General features: G+C 47.6%; 1 protein-coding gene across 1 annotated transcript; it reads right to left on the reverse strand.

Moving 5' to 3' along the window:
* Positions 1–1297: 1297 nt before the first annotated feature.
* LOC309567419 (uncharacterized protein) lies at positions 1298–16075 on the reverse strand (the record flags this gene model as incomplete). The annotated part of the gene is made up of 2 exons (XM_082272819.1): positions 1298–1893; positions 15574–16075. 2 exons carry the CDS (start codon positions 16073–16075, stop codon positions 1298–1300), a joined length of 1098 nt encoding a protein of 365 aa, XP_082128945.1.
* Between the last annotated feature and the right edge of the window lie 9114 nt (positions 16076–25189).

Below are 25189 nucleotides of genomic sequence, written 5' to 3' on the forward strand. Positions count from 1 at the left end.
AGTATTATCCTTGACCAATGTAGAATAGATGTCACCCCCAAACTCTTAGGCTGCTTAAAGCCAAAGGCTCCACCCCCATGCCATAAACCTTTCCCTTTACCTAAATAATTGAGACCACACCGTGCTTGGAGTTAATTGGCCACAGCAGCCATTTTATTAACCCTTTTACCTTAAAATTAACATAAGGAGAAAAAACATTCCTTACAAACATAAAACAATCAGTCATTAGGCCTGTTGGTCTTTGAGGCTCCTCCAAATAATTCCAAATCCTGCACTGCGGGACCTGTGCCCTGATAGGCCTCCAGCCGCGTCACCGGCTCGGAGACAAACCACTCCCCGCAGTGCCACCATTTTGAATTCCATTTAAACTGACATTAAATGGAATGCACCATAGGGACCCATACCAACGATGAGTCCCAACCATACCCTTATCCTAAACTGTTCACCTCCCCCGCCAGCAAAGACCAACAAAACGCCCAGCTGCCATGACAATATAAAATTCCCCCAGAAAGGACAGAAAGCACAAAAGACATGAATCAAAATCAACCATAACAGTCCCAGAAATTAGGGAGGGTGGGTGGGAAGCTTCTTCTTCCTTCGTCCGTTGAACTTCCACTGACCTCCAATCTGAGGGGCCACCCCTCCTAACTGTACCTCAACCCCTCCCAAACCTGATACACCAATCCCTGAATACCCCCCAACTCAAAACAATTTAATTTAACTCACACCTGCCCTGTCTCCCCTCTTCACATGGTCATGTCTGCCCTGCGCTATTTTTTTTTTTTTTTTTCTTCGCTTCGGGCCTTGCTTGACCAATGTAGAATAGATGTCACCCCCAAACTCTTAGGCTGCTTAAAGCCAAAGGCTCCACCCCCATGCCATAAACCTTTCCCTTTACCTAAATAATTGAGACCACACCGTGCTTGGAGTTAATTGGCCACAGCAGCCATTTTATTAACCCTTTTACCTTAAAATTAACATAAGGAGAAAAAACATTCCTTACAAACATAAAACAATCAGTCATTAGGCCTGTTGGTCTTTGAGGCTCCTCCAAATAATTCCAAATCCTGCACTGCGGGACCTGTGCCCTGATAGGCCTCCAGCCGCGTCACCGGCTCGGAGACAAACCACTCCCCGCAGTGCCACCATTTTGAATTCCATTTAAACTGACATTAAATGGAATGCACCATAGGGACCCATACCAACGATGAGTCCCAACCATACCCTTATCCTAAACTGTTCACCTCCCCCGCCAGCAAAGACCAACAAAACGCCACCAGCACCCAAGGGTGACACCTTACCCTTGCGTGCCCCTCCAAACCCTCAAGGCTCGCTGGATCCCATCCTGTAATCCCAGGGCCCATAAATCTATACCCACCGCATTGAGGTGGACTCCATCATCCCGCAGATACCGCCACGTGTCCACTTCCAACTCCAGGTGGCGAACCACCAACCCCCCATTCCGACACACAAAGCGCCCCACTTCCTTGTTCAACTTAATCCGAGCCTTATTAAGGCGCGCGACCGACCTGGCCATGCGCCAGGACGTGCGGGCCACCATATCCGACCAAACTACAAGCAGCGCCGGAAAAGCCGTGCGCAGCCTAAGGAAATCCAACTTTATGTCCCTGATCAAGGCCCGCGCGGACCTGGCCCCCAAATCGTTGCCCCCGGCATGCAGCACCAAAACATCTGGCTGCCTGTCCAACCGGGCGAAACGATGCACTTCGGGAAGGACCCTGCCCCAAGTAAGCCCCGGCACCCCCAGCCACCTGACACAAGCCTCGTGCCGAGAAAAACCAAGTTGTCTACCATTAGGACGCACATCAGCTCTCCGGGCCCCCCAGAAAACATACGAGTGTCCCACGATCCAAACAAGGCAGGGTTCCAAACCTACAAGAAAAGGGGACAAAAGGAAAAGAAAACCAACCAATAATCAGATAACCAGCCGGGCCCACACCCCCCCCAGCGACAAAAAACCACCCCCCGTACATGCCCTACACCAACAGCTGTGGACGAACGTACAACAAGAACCTCCTAGACTCCCAGCGCCCAATGCGTTTGACCGCATCGTCGTTCAATCCCCAGCGTGCAGCCTCAGTGGCCGCCCCGATCCGAAAGGAATGAGATGCAAACCTACTGGCATCCAAACCCAAAGAGCCCACACACCTTCTGAACACCGATACAAATTGAAAACGGGATAACGACGACCCGTCCGCATGCATTAAAAATGAACCGGGCCGCGAAGGGCGGATTGCCCAGTAATCCCGAACCGCCCCTACCGGGCACAGCGGTGAAGACGGCACCGCGAACAACCGGACACGGACCCCCTTGCCACTCTGGTCCGTTTTGGACCGTCGAAGGAGGATAGTAACCCCCTCCCGACCGACAGAGACATCCTGACCCAATAGGCCCCCCGGCACCGTCCGGGAGGAGCTGACCAATTCCCCAATCCGGAAAGCCCCGAAAAAAGCGAGAGAAAAGGCCGCCTTAAACAACACCACCTCGTAACTCGAGGCGCAGTGCACCCCCAATTGCCGGCAGACGTCCTGCAAAAGAGCGAAGGACACCGGGCGCCTAGTGTCCCTCCTCCGATAAGCCCTGGAATAGCCCCGTAACGCTTGTCTCACCACGAAGTCCTTCGTGTAATCCCGACAACCCAGAAATTTAAACAGAAAGGCCAAGCCGGACAACTTGCGAGCCACAGTGGAAGCCGACGCGCCCCACTCAAAATGATCAGAGACAAAAGAAAGTAACACCCACCTGACCTCCGGACCCAGAGGATCCACCGATGCCACCCGCAACACCTCCAGCCACTCCAACCATACCTTGCAATAAGCCGACCACGTGGACTCGCTCACCGACTTCCTGATCCATCCAGCGAGGACCCCAAGGCAATCCCCCATAGCCACTCCGGACACGTGACTCCGCGTTGCTCCGCTGCCGGTGCCAACTCCCGGAACCTGTCCCACTGAAAACGAGACAGCGCGTCAGCAATATCATTCTTAACCCCCGGAATGTGCACAGCGTACAGGAAAACATTCAACCGTAGACACCGCAAAACCAAATACCTAAGGAGGCGCACCACCGGCTGAGACGAAGCCGACGCGCGGTTGATCACCTGAACCACCCCGAGATTGTCGCAATGGAGGCGAACCTTCAGGTTCCTGAACTCCGCCCCCCAAATCTCCAGGGCCACCACCACCGGGAACAGTTCCAGCAACACCAAGTTGCTGACCAGCCCCGCTGCCTGCCATGCCCCCGGCCAAGGGGCGGCGCTCCACGCCCCCCGGTGAAAAGCCCCGTACCCCGCCGAACCAGCAGCATCGGTAAACAGTTCCAAATCAAAGTTGCTGATCGGCCCGGCCATCCACAAGGATCTACCATTGTATGTGGCCAAAAAACCGTGCCACAGACGCAAGTCATCCCTGTGTTCCCTGTTGAGCCTGACGAAGTGAGTGGGCAACTTCACCCCCGAAGTCGCCGCCGACAGCCGTCGGCAGAAAACCCGGCCCATGGGCATAATGCGGCAGGCAAAATTCAATTTACCCAGCAACGACTGCAAGCTGCGCAACTGAATCTTGCGCAAACCCAGCACCCCTTCAATTTCAGCTCTCAAAGCCCCCAATTTATCCTCCGGTAGGCGACACTCCATGGCCTCCGAATCCACGACAATGCCCAGGAAGCTGAGCACCGTGGTCGGGCCTTCCGTCTTGTCGGGGGCCAACGGAATGCCGAAGCTCCCGGCCACATGCTGCAACGTGGCAAGCAGGATCGCGCACCCGTTGGAAGAGGGCGGGCCCACACACAGAAAGTCGTCCAAATAGTGGATCACCGAATTCACACCGGAAACCTCCCGAACCACCCACTCCACAAAGGAACTGAAGGTCTCAAACAGCGCGCACGATATGGAGCAGCCCATAGGAAGGCAGCGATCCACATAATACGCCCCTTGCCACCGGCAGCCCAGCAATCGAAAACTGTCCGGGTGAACCGGGAGCAACCTGAACGCCGCCTCAATGTCCGATTTGGCCATCAAGGCCCCCCGCCCATAATGTCGCACCCAGGCCACCGCGGCGTCAAAGGAAATGTAAGACACCGTACAGGCATCCGGGTCGATGGCGTCATTCACAGACCCACCCTTTGGGAAGGAGAGGTGGTGAATGAGGCGAAACTTGTTGGGTTCCTTCTTGGGAACCACCCCCAACGGCGAAACCACCAAGTCACGCACCGGCACCTCCGAAAACGGGCCCGCCATGCGACCGAGAGCCACTTCTTTGTGCAACTTATCCGACACCACCAAAGGGTGGCGCAATGCCGAACGCAAATTCCTCGCCACCGGCGGCACCGAGGCCAAAGAGCAAGGGATACGAAAACCCACCGCAAAACCCTCCCCCAGAAGTCGGGCAGCCGCCCTATCGGGGTACCTATCTAGAAAAGGCCGCAGCCTTTCCACCCTCACCGGCGTCGTCCCCCTTGTGCGAAGGCTCTCCGGACCGCCCCTTTCCGGACTTAAAACACCGAGCCAAGGAATGGGAACCTCCGCAACCGGAGCATTCATGTTTGAAGCGACATGTGCCACCGAACTTACAGGAACCCTCATTAAATTGCCAGCAGAAACCCCTCCTCTTTGCGGCCGGCTGTCCCGGGGTCGCAGAACCACCGGCCCCCCCTGGAAAAAACTGATTCGGAGCCTTCGCAGACGACATGAGCCGCATCCACAGGCTGATGTCCTTGTGGTCCCACCGCAAGGACGGCCTAACCGCCTTCCGCTGCCGGAACTGTTCGTCGTACCGCAGCCAGGCCGACCCCCCGTAAACCCGATAGGCTTCCCCTACAGCGTCCATGTAGCAGAACAGGGCCGAGCAGTTTTCCGGCGCCTTTTCCCCTATGACGCCCGCCAGAATGGCAAAGGCCTGCAGCCAATTGGCGAAGGTCCGAGGGATAAGCCGATAGCGTCGCGCCTCCTCGTCCTCCTTCTTGCGCTCCTCCGGTTTAACCCTGTCCAGGTGAAACTTCTCGAGGGGCAACAGCGTGAAGATTTCCACGTACTCACCCTTCCAGATCTTCTCCCGGACTTCCTGCTTCAAATGTGCCCCCAATGGGCCCTCAAAACAAACATATACCTCACCTTTCGCTGAATCGTCCAGGCGAACAGCGTCCGCCTTCCCCTCCTTCGCCGTCCCGGTCTTGTCCCCCGCCGCCCCGGCCGTCACTGCCACCACTGCCGGCGCACCAACAACCTGGGGAGGGGCCCCAGCCCCCCCCGCAACTAGCCCCGTGGAAGACGGCCCCGCCAGCCCCGGGGCCCCCCCCGGCTCCGTGCCCGAGCCCCCCGCCGGAGGCACCCAAGCCGCCGCTGGAGACAAGCGGCCCCCGTCCCCCGGGGGCAAACGCCCCAAGAGGTCCCGTAGACCCAGGAGGAAGCCCCTCAAACCCCCATCATCACCCCCTTCCGGGGTCCCCGCCCCCACTGGCCGGGACACCCCCACCCCCCGAGCCCTTCCAGCACTCCCACCCCCCACATCAAACAAGCCCCGCAAATCAGACAAAGCCAGAGAAGGAATTGTGACCTCACCTGCCTGCCCAGGGGGGGCGCCCCCAGCCGCCGATCCAGCCTCCCTCGTCGCCGACCGACCACCGACATCCTCTTCCACATCCGATCCGGACACCTCGCCTTCCGAACGATCGTCCCCGGGCACCGCCGACATCCGTCCACCAGGTGTCGCACTCCCGCCATCTGCAGAGCCGAGCGACAGGCGTCCACGCCCCCGTACTCCAGCTCCGCCCGACGGAGACCTCTGTGAACCAGCCGAACTTCCGATGACCCGGCCACGTGACTTGCCCCGCCGCGTCATCTCTCTGCGCCCAGCCGAGGCCGACTCCGAGTCCCGCCGATCACTGCTGCCACCGGCCGCCATGAAGCCGCTCCCACGCCGAGGCACCCCTCCGACCGGAGCATCGCCAGTAGGGGAGCCCGCCAGTCCAGCAGCACCCCGGCGAGAGGGACGGGGAGAGACCGAAGGCCGCCTCCCCCCACTACCCCCAGAGCTCCGTCCATGCAGAGGATTCCTCCCAGAGGCGCGCACGGCCGCAGCAGGAGAACGCTTAGCCGGCGGCCCTGAAGGGTCCCTGTCGGGGCTCCTAGGATGACGCTGAGCTCGAGGGGAAGGGTCCGGTGAAAAACGCTCCGGCGGCCGTGACCGCCGAGCCCGCGGGACCGCAAGCCCCTCCGAATCCTGTGCAGAGTCCTGAACCCCCATCAACGTGGAGACCTGGGACCGGAGCCACTCAGTCCCCTTCACCGCAGCAGCGGCCTTGATTTGCTCCAGCAAAACGTCCAAATCCGCCATCACAGACCAGGGGAGCTGAGGTGAGATGCTCTGCAGTGAAAAAGGTGGGTGACCAAGCTTCTTCTTCCTTCGTCCGTTGAACTTCCACTGACCTCCAATCTGAGGGGCCACCCCTCCTAACTGTACCTCAACCCCTCCCAAACCTGATACACCAATCCCTGAATACCCCCCAACTCAAAACAATTTAATTTAACTCACACCTGCCCTGTCTCCCCTCTTCACATGGTCATGTCTGCCCTGCGCTATTTTTTTTTTTTTTTTTCTTCGCTTCGGGCCTTGCTTTACCACATCACTCACAGGTAACCTACTCCCTCTCACACCTGCAATGGTCCTACTGGGAATCAACCATGATATATACTCACCTTGTTATAGAACTATTGTTGCCAACATTCTAATAGCAGCAAGGCTCACCATAGCTCAGTTATGGAAATCCAATGCAGCTCCTAACCTCTCTGAGGTTATTCTGAGATTAAATATGCATACTCACTATGAACTGATGCTAGCTAATAAGAACCTTACCACCACAAGCTTCTACTTACATGAAAGACTTTAAAGCGGTGTTCCGGCATTGGGGGTCAATTTGAGCTAAAAATACCCCCGGGACAGTCAGGGCTAGTACATTCGACAATGGATAGCCTCTAAACTGTCCCGAGTCGCACTTACCTGTAAGAAGAAATACTTACCTAGAAAATTTCTTCTCCAGCGCTGCCATCTCACGTGTGGGCAGTTGAAGCTGCAGCGTCCCTCTTCGTGTCCTCTTCGTGATGTCGGAGTCCCACAATGCACTGCACCGGCCCCGCTCGTCACTTCTGGTGCAGGCGCGGCATCCCTGCACAGCTTCCGGGCATGCCCAGAAGCTGTTTAGCAGTGAATGCTGTGCCTGCACCGGAAGTGACGAGCGGGGCCGGTGCAGGCGCATTGATTCCTGGGAGTGATGACGTTCAGCTACCAGGAATCATCGCAAACCGGAAGTGACGGCGCGGGCCGCGGCCGCAGAGTGAGGAAGTGGAAGGAAGGTGAGTATATTTTCTTCTATAATAAGGTAAGTGACCAAAAAAAAAAAATCGCCAGTATCCATTTCTTTTTCAGGTTCCCCTTATTAAGCGGATGGCCCAAAATCGATTTTATCGATTTTGAGTGCGGAACTCCGCTTTAATAAGGGTTGAATACACTTTATCTACATATTACATTAAGAAAGGTAGCTGTAAGATCCTGGTACTCTCAGTGCCTTTCTATCACCTCACTTCCGGTTTGCGTTCCACCACTCAGGTAGGTGGAACGCATATAGGTGTGTATTCCTTTAACAGGGCTGACATCATCATCAGGCGCCGCACTGAGTGGCTATTTCAACTGACGGTCTGCACTCACACATTGTTCGTGCAACCGCTCCTGATACCTGCCTAACCTGACGCTGCCGAATCTTCCAGCTACATACCCTATACCTGTATTGACCGGAGCCTCGCTACCTTGTCCTGCACTCCCTCACTACTGGCTATTGATAAGTACCCCACAGGGGACCCCCTCTTATCAACAACACTTGCTAACTAATACCTGCATTACAGAACTGTTGCTAGCTCTAGGATACATGCTCTCTAGTATCTATCACCTGCATTACTAAACTAGATTGCTAGCTCTTGTGCCTACTGCTTACTAAACCCTGCATTCCTGAACTAGATTGCTAGCTCTTGTGTCTTCTGCTATCTGTTACCCTGCAACTTTGTTTGTGCATACCTCTGAACACCACATCGGTTACCAGCCTATCCGATTCTCACATCGGTTACCAGCCTATCCGATTCTCACATCGGTTACCAGCCTATCCGATTCTCACATCGGTCACCAGCCTATCCGATTCTCACATCGGTTACCAGCCTATCCGATTCCCACATCGGTTACCAGCCTATCCGATTCTCACATCGGTTACCAGCCCTATCCGATTCTCACATCAGTTACCAGCCCTATCCGATTCTCACATCGGTTACCAGCCTAGCTGATTCTCACATCAGTTACCAGCCCTATCCGATTCTCACATCGGTTACCAGCTATATCCGATTCTCGCATCAGTTACCAACCTACCTCCACACACCTACAAAGAGACTAACATACCTGTGTTATCCATTGTAACTATTACTTCTACCTATCATCATCTACTATCACTCCTGCAACATCACTATCTGAGTGCTTATCATCATCTACTGTCACTCTTCAAAGCCTATACCTTCAGTGTATCATTTCACTGCTACTTGCATAATTACCTATCACTCCTGCAACATCATTAACTGAGTGTTTGTGTATGTGCATACTGAATCAGGCTGAACCACTGTGATGAGTCAAGAGTGTTGGATCAGGTGATTTAACATATCTCTACAAGACTACTGAGTGGAATTCTGCAGCTGTAGATCCAGCCCCATTGAACTAAGAACCCAGAGCGTTACAGTAGCTTCCTCCTCCATACTTTTGTGGTTTTCTCCCCCATTTTAAATAGGAATAACTCCTATTGACAGTATAGTCCCAATGGGGTCAATAGGGTTTTATTGTTCCAATGGTTGAGTACGGTAACTATTTCAGCATAAACCTGTAATTAATGATATGTCTGTTATGCTTATGCCTACATATTCTGTTTATATGTGTTTTATATTCTTGTCCGTAATGGAAATGTAATGAAAAGCTCTGTTATATTTTTGATACTTAAATAAAAATGTAAAGTTTAAAAAAAAAATTGCTTTCTATGTACCTTACCGGTGACTGGTATTTATCCAGTGTGGAAAAAACTTTATTCAATGTGTGAATGAGCCCTACAGATTTGCTGTCACATTCCTTACCTTGTGGAAGAGATTTGTTTAAATACTGCATGGTGTAAGACCTATAATTGGTTTACCCATCTTTGACACCCATCTTGCGTGCTGGGCCGCTGTTTTCTGCCTCTGCATCTACCTTGGAGCCTATACAAGTGAAACTACAATCAATAGATGGTGCAGCGCTACCCCCATGACTGAAATGACCACTACACTACATGCTGTTACCTCCATGTATAGACATAGAGGCAACAGTATTGTGAATAAATAAGGTATTACCATAGATATAGGTATATTGAAAATGTCAAAAACATGAAATGAATAAAATAATGGACAAAATGCCGCAATATGATAAAGGTGTGCTGAATAGTGACTGTTTATGACCATACAATTCTTGAACCTTCCAGTGCTGTTATCCCAAACAACAGTAAAACTCAAAGCCATACTAAAATTGTGAGGTTTTGGGCACCATGAAAATCCCTTATTTTTTTAATTCTGAGTTTTGGACTAGCAGATTTCGATACACAAACAAATTGAAGCCGAATTCCAGCTAATAATTTACAAGCAGTTACAGCAAATAGTTTTTTTCCCTTTCAGGATAAAGGTTTTACATAAATAACTAAAAACTGATCTTTGTAGGCATCCCTGTCAGTGATAATTGGTTTTTTTATCCCTGTAACTAATACGAACGCAAGAAAGCTTGTTCCTTTGGAAAACAAACTTACAGGCTGAATCACCAGAGGAAAATATAAAAAAAAGAAAGCCTAAAAGAAGAAAACGAATGCAGCCATCACATCTAAGAATTGATAAGCTGCAATAAAAGAAATGTTTGCTTTTGGGTTTAATTCTGCTATAATTTGGGCTCCAAGATGGTTGGATGCAGGCTTCCTTGATTATTTTCTTTGGGAGGATGAAATTAATATAGAATGTAAAAAGATGAGTAAACATCTGAAAATTCAGTTTTAAAATGCCAGACAAGTGTTAACATTACACTGGTGGGATGCCGCAATTTGGCACCAAACCATCCAGTGAATTGGGCGACGATGCTGCGTGCGCATGCACAGCACGCTGTGTCAAGACATGGACATTCCCCCCTATATATAGGGAGCTAAGGAGACACATGGGCCCTTGAGCAACCACCCCAAACTACTACCTGGTTTCAATAGCTCCCCCTATTCTGTAAGGGGCATACTCATCTGTATGGAGACTTGATATGGTCATTTCTTGCATGCACAGTTCTTTGATCGCTATTGAGGTAAGAGAATCCACTTTTTCTTATCCACTTGCCGACCGCCCGCCGCAGATATACTGCAGCAGGTTGGCTCAGCTGCGTGAGCCGCCGTACCTGTACTCCGTGCCCGCCCACATTAGGCTTTAGGGAGGCCGATCCATGGGGCCACAATTGCCCCCGGGCACCTGTGATTGCCCCCCGTGGAGAGAGAATGACGATCTGCTGTTGTAAACACAGCAGACCGTTGTTCTCTCTGAAATGATCACAGAGCGCCTGTGTTCCTCCTATTTTGGATCACAGGTCTCGGTGTTGATTCCACAAGTCCCTCCCCTATACAGTTAGAAAACACTCCCCTAGGCTCACACTTAACCTTTTGATTACCCCTGGGTTAACCCCTTCCCTGCCAGTGTCAATATTACAGTATCAGTGCATATTTTTGCACTGATTACTGTAGTAATGTCACTGGTCCCCCAAAAGTGTCAAAAATGTCAGTTAGGGGTCTGATCTGTCGGCTCCAATGTCGCAGTCCCGATAAAAACTGCAGATCGCCGCCATTACTAGTAAAAGAATAATAAAATAAAAAAATTACATAAATCTTTCCTCTAGTTTGTAAACACGATCATTTTTTTGCACAAGCCAATCAAAATATGCTTATTGGGATTTTTTTTCTTTTTTTGGGGAATGTTAGTTATCAGAAAGTTAAAATGTTTTTTTTTTTCCAGAATTGTTGCCCTTTTTTGCTTATAGCGCAATAAATAAAAATTGCTCAGGTGATCAAATATCACCAAAAGAAAGCTCTATTTGTGGGAAAAAAAGGACATCAATTCTATTTAGGTGCAGCGTCGCACGACTGTGCAATTGTCCGTTAAATAACGCAGTGCCGAATCACAAAAAATGGCCTGGTCATTAGGGGGGCAAATCCTCCGGTCCAGAAGTGGTTATATCTTCTTAGTAGCTCAGTGAAATACATATAATCTGATAAGATGGGACTGTTATGGGGACTTATTTTAAAATAAGTTGTATTTACCTACAGTCAGGTCCATAAATATTGGGACATCGACACAATTGTAATCTTTTTGGCTCTCTACACCACCACAATGGATTTGAAAAAAAACGGATACATTTTTCGATAAAAGTGAGGTATTAGACCTACATCCTCAACTGTCCGCTCACTGGCGTAGACTATGCCAATTTGCTATGGCGCCGCAATATATAACGTACCTTGGCATTCGCATAGGAAGGTCCCCTCATCTTTATACACCCTTAACTTTCCACCACTCATTTGTAAAATTGTCCCTGAGTTGCAGACCTGGGCGACCCTCCCTCTCTCACTCTTCGGGAGATGTCATTTATTTAAGATGGTATCTTTTCCGCGTCTTTTATATCCATTACAGACACTTCCTTTACTCTTGAAGCACTCGGATGTGCAGAGAATAAATAAAGCATTGAACATCAAAAAACCTTGTATTGCTTTACGAAAACTTTCTCTCCCGAGGTCTGGGGGGGGGGGGTCTCCCTGATATTCGCCTTTATAATTTATCATGCTTATTAAGACAGGGTCTTGATTGGCTCACAGGAGCATCACAATATTCTAATTTCGAGCTTGAAGAAGCGCTGGTATTTCCATATACCCCGCCAGCCATCCTCCACTCCTCTCTCAGGGCGCTACCACCCCATCTTAAAAACAATATTGTTATCAGAGATACAGTGGTGGCATGGAGGGAGGTACGGAGGATGGTGGGCTTGCCCTCCAGTATCTCTAGCTACCTTACTATTCAAGGCAATCCCATGTTCATTCCATCTACTACACAAGCAACCTTCAGGCAGTGGGCAATTTTGGGACTAACTAAAGCCTCCTCGCTTTATGACAATATTACCAACCATTTCAAATCTTTTCAAGTGCTGAGACAGGAATTTAATCTGCCCTCTTCTCATTACTTTTTCTACCTACAAATGACTTCCTTTTTGCGGACTTGCTGCAGATATGGAACAAATCCATTTTAACCTTCCTTTTTTTTTTTGCAAATAATTTTTATTCAAGTTTTGGAACACAACAAGGAAAAGAAAGAAAATCAGGGTATTCTCAACATATAAGCAGTATACAGTAACATCTCAAGTGGAATCATTCACAACATAAAGATATCTTTGCTTTAACCAACAGCTATGTAGTAGTATACAGCTAAACAGCAAGGCAGCAAGATACAGAAGAACACAGCAAAATCAGGATATTGTCACAGCCCAAAAGTTCCAGTGAGCGGTAAAGGATTGCAGTTGCAGTCTATTGATCGCCAAGGCCTTTTCGAAGTGGTAGTTCAATTTCAGGAGTTGAACCACCTCTTCTAAATTAGGGGCCTCTGCTGTCTTCCATTTACGGAGAACGATCGTCCGAGCAGCCAATAACACGTGTGTAACCCAGGGCCTATATATGACCGGTAGACGGTATATTCCTATGTGTAAAAGGGCTAGCTCCGGGGATGGCTTTAGTATACAACCCGTGTGAGTAGACACATAAGTGAATACTCTGTTCCAGTAGCTCGTCAGTGTAGGGCAGGACCACAGGATGTGTAGCAGAGTCCCCACCTGGGAACAGTCCCTCCAGCAAAGTTGTGAGTAAGATGGAGAGAAGCCTGCGAGACGGTAAGGGGTATAGTACCATCTGTTCAGAATTTTTTGGGTCATCTCCCAATGATTTGCGCAGTGCGAATATTTATATATATTGGTGAGGGCAGAACGCCACTGTGGAATAGAGAATGCAGTGCCTATTTTCCTGTCCCATTTAAACATAGAAGAGGTTTTGTAGAATTTGGCATTGTCCAACAGAACGTCATAAAAATGCGATAGCCTGGGGTTTGTTGGGGCATCAAGTGTGAGGAGGTCCCATATACCACCATCCACCAAGATAGACCGCAGCGGGTGAGCCAGTAAGAAATGAGCTTCTCTCAGAAGATGGTAGTACATGTACCCTGGAAGGCCGTACCTTCGAATCATGTCTTCAATGGGGGTGAGTGATCCCTTGTCATAGAAGGAATTGATAGAGGTCACACCCTATCTAGTAAGTGAACTGGAATATCAGGTAAGTAGTGAGTAAGTACTGTCTGAGGTAGTGATGAGATAGCGGTTATGTCTCTCGTATTCAGTGATGCCGGAGATAAGCGCCATGTCCTCAGCACCGCCTGCATAGTAGGTGACAGAGGGGCAAGTCGCCACTCCATCCACCTATCGCTCCAGAGCAGAGTTCTCAGGTCCCACATCTCTCTCCAGATCCACCCATATGGGCGATTCTTTGGTAGTTAACCACTGTTTCAGCTGCGCCAGAATTGTGGCCCTATAGTAAGTAGTAATATCAGGAACTGCGGCCCCTCCAAATTGCTTTTTCCTAACCAAAAGTGAAAAAGCACAACGAGGCCTTTTGCCACCCCATATAAAGGACGACATTAATCTGGAGAATTTTTGGAGATGTGTCGCCGGGAAGTGGATGGGAAGCGCTCTAAAGAGATATAACATTTGGGGGAGTATAAACATTTTATAGGCTGCGACTCTACCACTCCAAGAGAAATAGGGGTTACGCATGTGGGAAATGTCATTTCTAATTTTGGTCAATAATCTATTAATGTTGACGGACAGAAGTTTAAGATGGTTGGCTGGGAGTAAGTAATGGATGCTCACAGTGGACCAGGGAATAGGGATGGTCTGTTGAATGCTAGATTGGATTCCGGCGGGAACTCCCATGTTAAGAACAGTGGATTTAGATGCATTAAGTTTATAGAATGAAACTCTGCTATAGTTTTGAAGTGTGTTATAAGCCGCTGGTAAGGATCTGTCTGGACGGGTGAGCATCATGATTATACCGTCAGCAAACAAGTTGATTTTGTGATGATATGTCGGTAGCTTGAATCCTGTGATAAGGGGTTTGGATCTGATTGTTTCCGCTAATGGCTCTATTACCAGGTTAAAAATTGTGGGGGACAAGGGGCAGCCCTGCCTAGTGCCATTTGATAGGTGGAATTTTTTAGACAATATGCCTGAGGTGTACACCTGCGCCGACGGGGACGAGTAGAGAGCCATGATAGCAGATAGGATAGGGCCAGAGAAGCCAAACTTTTGCAGGGTAGCCTTCATATATCCCCAATGAACCCTATCAAATGCCTTTTCGGCATCCAGGGTGAGTAATACAGACGGAGTTTTAGAGGATTGCGCTTGGTGCATTATGCCCAGGAGTCGCCGGGTGGCATCCGACATCTGCCTTCCAGGAGTGAATCCCATTTGATCCCTGTGTATAAGTGTAGGTAGCATGGCCTGTATGCGCTTGGACAGGATACGTAGATTTTTGCGTCCGAATTCAGCAGGGAAATGGGGCGGGTGTAGTGGGGTCTTTACCTGGTTTAGGTAGAGTGACTATATGGGCACTATATGGCCTTGTTAAAGACATCTGTCATAGTGGGGCTGAGATATTGGGCAAATAATTGATAAAACTCTTTAGAGAACCCATCAGGGCCGGGTGATTTGCCTTTCGACAGGGAGGTAATGCTAGAGCAAACCTCCGTGCGCGTGATCGGGGAGTTTAGGATGCTTAGTTGGTGTTCAGAGAGATAGGGCAAGGACACCTTATGGAGAAAACCATTTATTTCCTCCTCAGATGGCTGAATCTCAGATGCATTATCTTTGAGGTTGTATAAGGCGCTGTAATACTCAGCAAATTCATCTGCAATGGCTTGCGGATGGGTGATTTTAGATGTTGTTGTGGGGCGGAGTAGGTAGGGGATTTGAGATTTTCGCCTGTTTGCGCCTAACCTGGGATGCTAAAAACTTACCCGCTTTGTTTGCTTGACAGTAATATTTTTGTTTAAGGTAATGAAAATGTCTGTTGGAGAGTTCCAAAAGCAGGAGGCTAAGTTCCTGCCTCAGTCTAATAATGTTTGTGACCTAGAGTCAGTAGGGTTAGCCTTGTCAGCGTCCAGAGTATGGATTTTTTGTGTCAACAGAGAGATTTTATCCTTCCTCTGTCTCCAAAGCCGCGCCTGCTGCTGGATGCACACTCCTCTTATGAAGGCCTTTTGTGCACCCCACAGCACCCACGGGTCGGAGACAGAGGGTTCATTAATTTGGAGGAAGTCCTGCAGTTGTTGGGAAACGTGAGCTTGACACTTCGCATCTTGCAACATATGAACATCACATCTCCAGATGTAAGAGCTATTACATTTTACTGCGTCCTCTATCGTCAATTCTACAGGCGTGTTGTCCGACCATGTTATGTCATTGACAGCAGAGGAGGAAGCTTTGTCCAACAAGAATAGATCAACAAAGAACATGTCTATGCGGGAATACGAACAATGTCTGGGGGAGAAAAATGAGTAGTCCTGCTCCGTGGAGTGGTGGCATCTCCATACATCAAATAACTTTTCCTCATGCATCACCCGTCCCAAGGACTGCTGTCGGCTCCGGGGGGACGCAGAAGAGTCCAACCCGGGGTCAACAACCGCATTAAAGTCCCCACACATTAAAAGATGACCATAATGAAGTGTTGATACTTGCTTGAGGATCCTGCGCACGAAACGGACTAGATGAGAGTTCAGAGCATATAAGTTCACTAAGGTAAGTGGTAGGTCGTTAATATCACAAGTCACCATGATATATCTGCCCTCGGGATCTAGGACCGTCTTATGGATTCGAACCGTCAGGGTATCCCGAAAGGCCAGCATCATACCTCTCTTCTTTTCAGCACAGGACGCAAAAATAATATGAGGGTAGTTCTTGTGACCTCAGGATGGTGATGAGTCCGCTTGAAAATGGCTTTCTTGAACCGCCAATACGTCAGTTCTGCGTGTTAGAGCTTCCTTCCAGAGGGATCTCCTCTTGGCCGGGTGGTTCAGGCCGTTGGCATTTATCGATAACAGCTTAATGGTCATGTCTCAGGAAAGAGAACGAGATAAAGCCGATGTCATCTGTGATAAAGTCAGCGTTGAGTTTCAAAAAGGTTGAGAAACATAAACGGAAAAAATAAAATGAAAAAAGAACTAAAAAAAGGGCCGTCTCGACAGCCCGAGAGCGAGAGGACTCGCGAAAAAACTTGAGGAGGGCCAGATGAAAGGGCACCTTTCAGAGGCCGGAGACACATATGTGGTGGTCAATTGCGGTTGGGGCTAGGATGGGTGGAAGAGGGCCGAGAAGGCCTTTTGTGGGAAGATACATGCCAGTCGCTGTCCAGTGAGCGTAAGGGTGGAGAGTCCGCAGCTGCAGCCTGGTCAGCAGGAAGGATGTTCCATCTCCTGAGCAAAGAAAGTCCCTCATCCAGTGTCTTGACAGCCGTCATAGAACCCCCTTGCGTTACCAGGAGAGTCGCGGGATACTGCCATTTATGGTGTATTTGGTGGTTGCGCAGGGCCTTGGTGATGGTGGATAAGTTGCGCCTAGATTGAAGCGTGTGTTAGGAAAGATCCGGCAACAGTTGTACGTTGCAATAAGGTTCTGGTAGAGCCCCATATGGTCTTGAAGCCAGCATGATCTTGTCTTTGGTGGTGAAAAAATGAACCCTGAGCAGTACATCCTGTGGCACATTGCCCTCTAGGAAGGTGGGCTTGGGCAGTCGATGAATCCTGTCTATAAGAAGTTCCGAGTCCGACAGGGATAGAACCAGCAACTTGAAGAGAGATGCAACATGTTGTTGTAGATGATCAGGAGAGATCGATTCAGATATACCCCTTAGCTTGATATTGTTTCGCCTGGAGCGATCCTCCAGGTCTGCTACCTTATTTTTTAGCCATGAGATTTCCTCTGTGTGAGTGTTTAGTCTGTCAATTACAGAATCAATGGTTTCAGCGTGATTATGGACGGAGTGTTCCACTTGATCAATCCTGCACCCCAAAGCAGAGATCTCTGCAGTGATGCCGTTTGTGTGCTGCTACATATCAGCCTGCATGGAGGCCCTCAGGGAGAATAACATATCCCTCATGGTAGCTTCTGAGATGGGGTTCCCCCCGGGGTAGTTGCTCCTGATGGGTCACTAATAGGCAATGGCTGCATCGCTGGGGCTGAGTGATGGGGAGATACTTCCATACCTGAGTCGCCCATGAATCCAGGCGGCGAGTCCCTCCTTTGCCTATGCTTAGCCGGACTTCTTGAGGACGGTGATGGCGGTGAAGGTGATTCCGAAGACTGACCACTGTCGGGGTTCCTGATAATCCTGTACTGTTGAGGCGGTGGCGGGAGCTGAGGCAGCTTGGGGAGCGATCCGTCTCCCTGCCTGGAGCTGTGTGCTTGTCCCGTCCCACCAGCGCCATTTTGGCAGAGTCCATGTGCCTGGGAGATAAAGAAACCAGACAATTTGTTAAGTTGTCCGGTCTCCTTCTTTCTGCGGGTCATCTTGATGGTGTCAGCGGGCGTTCGTGCAGCGGTACCGCTAGTCAGCAGGTCGGTAGGTGCCCTCGTTGCGGCGTTTGTCCCGGGTGGCTCGCAGAGCTAGCTTACTGAGCAGCCATCTCCCGCGCTGGTAGCCACGCCTCTCCCATTTAAACCTTCCTTTATCGATGTAGTGCTTCATCAAAAAGAATATTCTATTTCTATTCTATATAAGCATTTAGTGTCTCATTCGTTGGGTAGGATTCAACAGGTATTATTCCAGAAATGGTCTCACATTCTGGGGGATGAAACATTACCGGAAAAGCTTCTTAAGAGCTATAAAAGAATACATTCTAATATTATTTCTGAAAATTGTCGGGAAACTCAATTTAGAATAATGCATCCTTTTCGACATTGCCCAGATGATCCTACCCAAGAGCAATGTCCATGGTGTAAAGTCACACGTCCTACACTTTTACATCAACTTTATTTCGGGTATGGGTGTACCTAAGACTCCTACTACCTGCCTTTTTAACTGCATATCCTTTTCTTCACAATGGACTCACCTCTGCCTCTTGGCAGCACGCAGAATGATTATGGCTAACTGGATTAACCCCACCCCACCAAATCTCTTACAGGTCCAACAATCTTTGCTGTCCCTATGCCAACTGGAAAGACTTGACGTTATGCTTTCCAACTCACGTACTACCCCGAGATTTCTTACCAGATGGAGATCATTTCTGGAATATACATTTTCAGAAGAGAGCTTGACAGATATGATACGCCCTTTTAGATTCAATGAATGGTATTCTTCTAGGGACATGGCCGATTTTTTTTGGCAACATAAAGGGTTGCAACCCAGATAGGCTCAGGCTGAATCCTGAATCTCAAATCCCCCCCCCCCCCCTTTTTCTTCTGTTTTTTTTTTTTTTTTGGGTGTTTATTTTAATTTTTTTGTTTCTTTTTTCGTGTTTTTTTTTTTTTTTTTGGTTCTTCTCCTTTTTTTCTTCGTTGTCTATTTATGCAAAGCCTTGGAGTGTTTGACCCAAGTAATTAGCTGCATTAACACTGCTGTATATTTTTTGTCTGATTTTGTATGTAAAAAGGAAAATAAAAATGTATATAAAAAAGAAATGAAACAAACATGATGTGCTTTAACTGCAGACTTTCAGATTTAATTTCAGGGTATTTACATCCAAATCAGGTGAAAGGTGTAGGAATACAACAGTTTGTATATGTGCCTCCCACTTTTTAAGGGACCAAAAGTAATGGGAAAGATTAACAATCATAAATCAAACTTTCACTTTTTAATACTTGGTTGTGATTCTTTTGCAGTCAATTACAGCCTGAAGTCTGGAACACATAGACATCACCAGACACTGGGTTTCATCCCTGGTGATGCTCTGCCAGGCCTCTATTGCAACTGTGTTCAGTTCCTGCTTTTTCTTGGGGCATTTTCCCTTCAGTTTTGTCTTCAGTAAGTGAAATGCATGCTCAATCGGATTCAGGTCAGGTGATTGACTTGGCCATTGCATAACATTCCACTTCTTTCCCTTAAAAAACTCTTTGGTTGCTTTCGCAGTATGCTTCGGGTCATTGTCCATCTGCACTGTGAAGCACCATCCAATGAGTTCTGAAGCATTTGGCTGAATATGAGCAGATAATATTGCCTGAAACACTTCAGAATTCATCCTGCTGCTTTTGTCAGCAGTCACATCATCAATAAATACAAGAGAACCAGTTCCATTGGCAGCCATACATGCCCACTGCCATACTTCACTGATGAGGTGGTATGCTTTGGATCATGAGCAGTTCCTTTCCTTTTCCATACTCTTCTCTTCCCATCACTCTGGTACAAGTTGATCTTGGTCTCATCTGTCCATAGGATGTTGTTCGAGAACTGTGAAGGCTTTTTTAGATGTTTTTTGGCAAACTCTAATCTGGCCTTCCTGTTTTTGAGGCTCACCAATGGTTTACCTTGTGGTGAACCCTCTGTATTCACTCTGGTGAAGTCTTCTCTTGATTATTGACTTTGACACACATACACCTACCTCCTGGAGAATGTTCTTGATCTGGCCAACTGTTTTGAAGGGTGTTTTCTTCTCCAGGGAAAGAATTCTTCGGTCATCCACCACAGTTGTTTTCCGTGGTCTTCCGGGTCTTTTGGTGTTGCTGGGCTCACTGGTGCATTCTTTTTTAAGGATGTTCCAAACAGTTGATTTGGCCACACCTAATGTTTCTGCTATCTCTCTGATGGGTTTGTTTTGTTTTTTCAGCTTAATGATGGCTTGCTTCACTGATAGTGACAGCTCTTTGGATTTCATATTGAAAGTTGACAGCAAAGAATTCCAAATGCAAATAACACACTTGAAATGAACTCTGGACCTTTATCTGCCCCTTGTAAATGGGATAATGAGGGAATAACACACACCTGGCCATGGAACAGCTGAGCAGCCAATTATCCCATTACTTTTGGTCCCTTAAAAAGTGGGAGGCACATATACAAACTGTTATAATTCCTACACCTTTCACCTGATTTGCATGTAAATACCCTCAAATTAAAGCTGAAAGTCTGCAGTTAAAGCACATATTGTTTGTTTCATTTCAAATCCATTGTGGTGGTGTATAGAGCCAAAAAGATTAGTATTGTGTAGATGCCCCAATATTTATGGACCTGACTGTATATCATATAAACATATTTTGATCATAAAGTTCAATTGAGGGCCACTTACTATGTATTCTCAATGTGGGAAGTAGGAGTGTAGATGGGAATTTTAAGGCTGCAATATTAGATCATACACATATGACTCATTTACTCCTTGTATATCTTTTCTAATCTTGGGATATGTTAGCATGATCGATATGTACAATTTCCCTAAAACACACATTATCATATACACTATATTACCAAAAGTATTGGGCCACCTGCCTTTACATGCACATGAACTTTTATGGCATCCCAATCATAGTCAATAGGGTTTAATATTGAGTTGGCCCACCCTTGCAGCTATAACAGCTTCAACTCTTCTGGGAAGGCTGTCCACAAAGTTTAGGAGTGTGTCTATGGGAATGTTTTAACATTCTTCCATAACTACATTTGTGAGGTCAACCACGCCATTTCCTCGAGTTCCACAACAAGTCCACATCAGGATTGGAGGTTTGGGTAATAGAGTCTATCCCCAAACTTCCATCTGAGGCCGAACGATTTGCCAAATTATGCCAACGAGAGACATTTTGGATCTATACCCTGGATTCACTTTCACCCAAGGGTTTAAACGAAGAGCTAGATGTTAACACCATATTATGATTAGAGCCGATGTATGTCTTTTTACCTTGTTAAATAACCATTTTTTTTTTTAATGCGATTTCATTTGTATGCGATTTTTTTTTTTTTTGTGTTTATTTTCTTATTGCCGCTTTAAGTATTGTGGTCCCACTGTCCAGCCCATTTACAATGGCCACTTTAAGTCCATCTGTATCCACCCAGCTTGAGTGCTGGCTTCCTATAAACTTGTTCAGCTCTTCTGTGTCATGCTACTGCACTTGAGAAAGGAGCGCGCACGCCCTGTGAGGCTACTGCGCACGCTCGGAAACGCGTTGTGCGTTTGGCTGCTGGATCTGTCACGCTGGGCTCCCCTATCTGTTGGCGCCAGATGTACTGAGGAGCAGGGCGCCCTTCTGAAGCCGACAGCCATTCTACCTAACGGTCTCTCGGCTCACCAGGTGTCTCCCTGAGGAACAGAACACCTTCCTGAAGCTGCTGACCATCCTACTATCTGGTCTCTTGGCTCTCCAGACATCTCCCTCCTTCAGCATCCCCTGCACCATCTCTTGGAGCTACTAACATCCAGCCGTGGACCCCTGTGTTCCTGCAGACCACCTAACAGATGAGCTATTTTATACTGTTTTAAATGTGAGCAGTTTTCCTGTACCTGCATTACCCTTTTAATTAAACTGATAACACTTAGAGGCGCTCTGCTTTTTGTTTTTATTTTCACTTTCAGAGCTGACTTCTCTCTGCAGCTGAGCTGGCCCTGAGTGTAATCTATTTCAGCCATCAACTACACCAGATTAATGACTATACATGAACTGCATACCCCTTGATGCTATATAGGTATGTGTGATGCGCCAACTCTTATCCTGCTTGTTCATGTGCTTATTGAAGTTTGTTTTTGTTGTGCTGCTGACACTTTGCCTTTTTAGACATCCTAGCATGTCAGTCTGTATTTATTTGTTCATGTACCCATGCTTATTGCGGTTGATCTTTTAACTTAATGTTTTAATGTTTTAATCTATCTGTACCTAATATTTGTTTTTTTGTTTCTTTCATTTTAATTCATATATATATATATATAAAACACTTTTTTTTTTTTTATTATTTTTTTTTTTTATTATTATTATTTTTTTTTTTTTTCTTTTTGCCATGGATTTTCTAAATAATTTGGAACTCCATAAATATGAGATCCTAGATTCTCTGTTCTCCACGTTACCATCTGACCTTTTTCATAATTCTGTACAATTGCCCAAACCCACTCGTTACACGCTGTGTGGTAAATTTAAGAAACTTGAGAGACTCTTTCACACGGCTAACACTCACTGGTGGGATAGCTTTTTTCTCAAAAAATACGTAGAAGACAAAATTACACCTAGAGGTCTCCGTATTTTAAAATCCTGTTCATTCTTAGATCCAGCACATACCAAAGATTGGGAGGGCATTGCTGATTTCTGTACCTCCAAATTCATGAATGTCATCATTAGTCAACGCTGCATCAAATATGAAGACGCTGTGCATCACATTCAGATGTTGGTTGAGGATATTCTGTCCTTCAACCAATCTGTTCCCTCCTCATGGTCCGACACCCTCCAAAAGAATACACGGAAAAAAGAGGACAACATGATCCGCACAAAGCTAGGCAAATTCAAACGCGATCTGGGTGATTACCAACATAATAAGGTTTTTTCCTGGAAGCAACATCCTTTAATAACCCCCCTCATGGATCTTCCTTCTTTCCCCCCTCCCCACCACCCAGTCCCTGGTCCTCTTCACCCTCCCATTTGCCCTCCCCCTCTATCCACTGCTCATAGAAACCCGCCACCATACCCCAACAATAAGACCAGAAAGACCCCCCCACGAAAACAAGTAACACCAGGACTTCCAAAGAGTCTATTTGTTCCAAAACAGAAAAAAGTAGGCACTTATATTGCAAGCATGTCAGGTGGGTTGGCCACACACAAGGTGAGCACCTCTCCCCCTACTGCCACTACCCATAGAGGGAATACACCCCTCAACAAAACATCCTCAATGCCCACCAGTCAGCAATGCATCCCACCTAATCCTCCGACTGGCCCCCCTCCATGCACCACCCAGTTAGTCCCTCTCCCGTCTGCAGACAATATAAGCCAAGACCCCCACTCACTTAATGAGAACACTGGCTCGGATCCCACTGAAGGTCCAACCATATTAGTGGGTGATTTCCAGCTTGGTGATATACCACCTCACTCCACCTCTGTGTCTTTTTTAGGGATCAGCCCCCACCTAAAGCAAAGGCTAAAAAGAAAATTCATAGAAGAGGATGTAGAGGAGGAAGGCACAAACACAAAAATAGGAGCCAAGGTGCGCAAACTATAAAATTATTTAATCTATCATCACAGGCCCTCACGCCTGCTGATGAAGCCCTACTCAGCAGAGGTCTTTCTTTTTCACCCACCACATATCCCAACTCTTTCCTCCTATTTAAAGATCTTAATCAATTTGTCAGAAAATTGACCCTCAATAGACACTTCAACATTAAGTCCAAGAAGGACTTGAGCAATACACCCCTCCTGGACAAGGACATACCCACTAGCACCCCTGATACTGAACTGCTTACCATTGAGGATGATGTTTTTAGCTTATATGAGGTTGATCCTGACCCCGATGACCCTGACCTCAACCTATACTTGTACACACAACACTTACAGACATCTCCCCCTGTCAAGCACACCAATCTATATCCCCCGTCAGTTTTCTATCCTACTAGGTCCAAAGGCCCGTATATTGAGTCTTTTTACAGAATGGTGTTTTCTGATCTCCAGCAGCTATGTCATCAGCCCTCTAATACTAAGAAATTAATTCACCACAACCTTACCCGCAACGAAACCCTTTCCCTTAAAAAATTTACCGACAATACAGATTTGGTCATTAAACCGGCCGACAAGGGTGGAGCTATAGTCATCCAGGACAGGGCCGATTACATCAGGGAAGCCCTCAGACTCTTGTCTGACACAAACACCTACGTCAAGCTAACCAAGGATCCACTCCCCACCTTTAGATTAGAGGTGGAGTCTTTGATCTGTAACGCAGTTAGAGATAAAGTCCTTGATACCAAAGAAGCCGCTTTTCTTAAAAAGGAATACTACCATACACCTTATTTCTATCACCTTCCCAAGGTACATAAAGACCCCCTCTGCCCACCTGGTAGACCTATCGTTGCTGCCATGGATAGCATCACCAGCGGATTGTCACAGTACATTGATGTATTTTTGCAGCCACTCGCCCAGTCCCTGCAGTCTTATATCAGAGACTCTATCCACCTATTGGAGCTCTTAGCCCCATACTCTTGGGCGGATAGCTCTCTTTGGTTGTCCCTGGACGTTAATTCCCTTTATACGTCCATCCCCTATGACATAGGTCTGCGGGCGACACAACACTTTTTATTAAAAGATCCTATGCTCAAAAACCAACAAGCCACCTTTATCCTTGATGCCACCGATTTTTGTCTTAGGCATAACTACTTCTGTTTTAATGGCGACTTCTACCTTCAGACCCATGGTACCGCAATGGGCGCTAACTTTGCACCCTCCTACGCTAACCTGACCATGGGTTTCTGGGAAGAATCCTTCATTTGGCACAACAACCCCTTTGCTCAATATCTAGTTTTTTACGGCCTTTACATAGACGATATCATCATCATCTGGGACGGTCCTCCATCCTCGATTGATGATTTTGTCATCCACTGCAACACCAATGATTTCGGTCTCACCTTTACTTCTGTTTGTGATGCGGTTCATCTAGCCTTCCTGGACCTCGAGCTGGGTAGTGAAGGAACTTCCATTTTTGCCCGGAACTACACCAAGCCCACCGCTGGCAACTCGTACCTACACTATAGTAGTTGTCATCATCCCCAGTGGGTAAACAATATACCTAAAGGGCAGTTCTGTCGCCTTAGACAGAACTGTACCAGGGATATAGATTACATCACACAGAGTGATGCTTTGAGAGCCAAGTTTAGGGATAAGGGTTACCCTGACCAATTGGTCAATCAAGCTTACACCACCTTCCTGCCTGGTAAACCCCCCAAAAATACAGCTAAATATGATGAATCCACTCCGAGGTTCATCACCAGATTCCACTGCCGCTACAGGAAAATGGAATCCATACTACAGAAACACTGGAACATTTTATTACAGGACCCCCATCTTTTACCCAGTTTAGGTCA

Source organism: Pelophylax lessonae (genome assembly GCF_965119305.1).
Source record: "Pelophylax lessonae genome assembly, chromosome: 11".
NCBI classification, from domain to species: domain Eukaryota; kingdom Metazoa; phylum Chordata; class Amphibia; order Anura; family Ranidae; genus Pelophylax; species Pelophylax lessonae.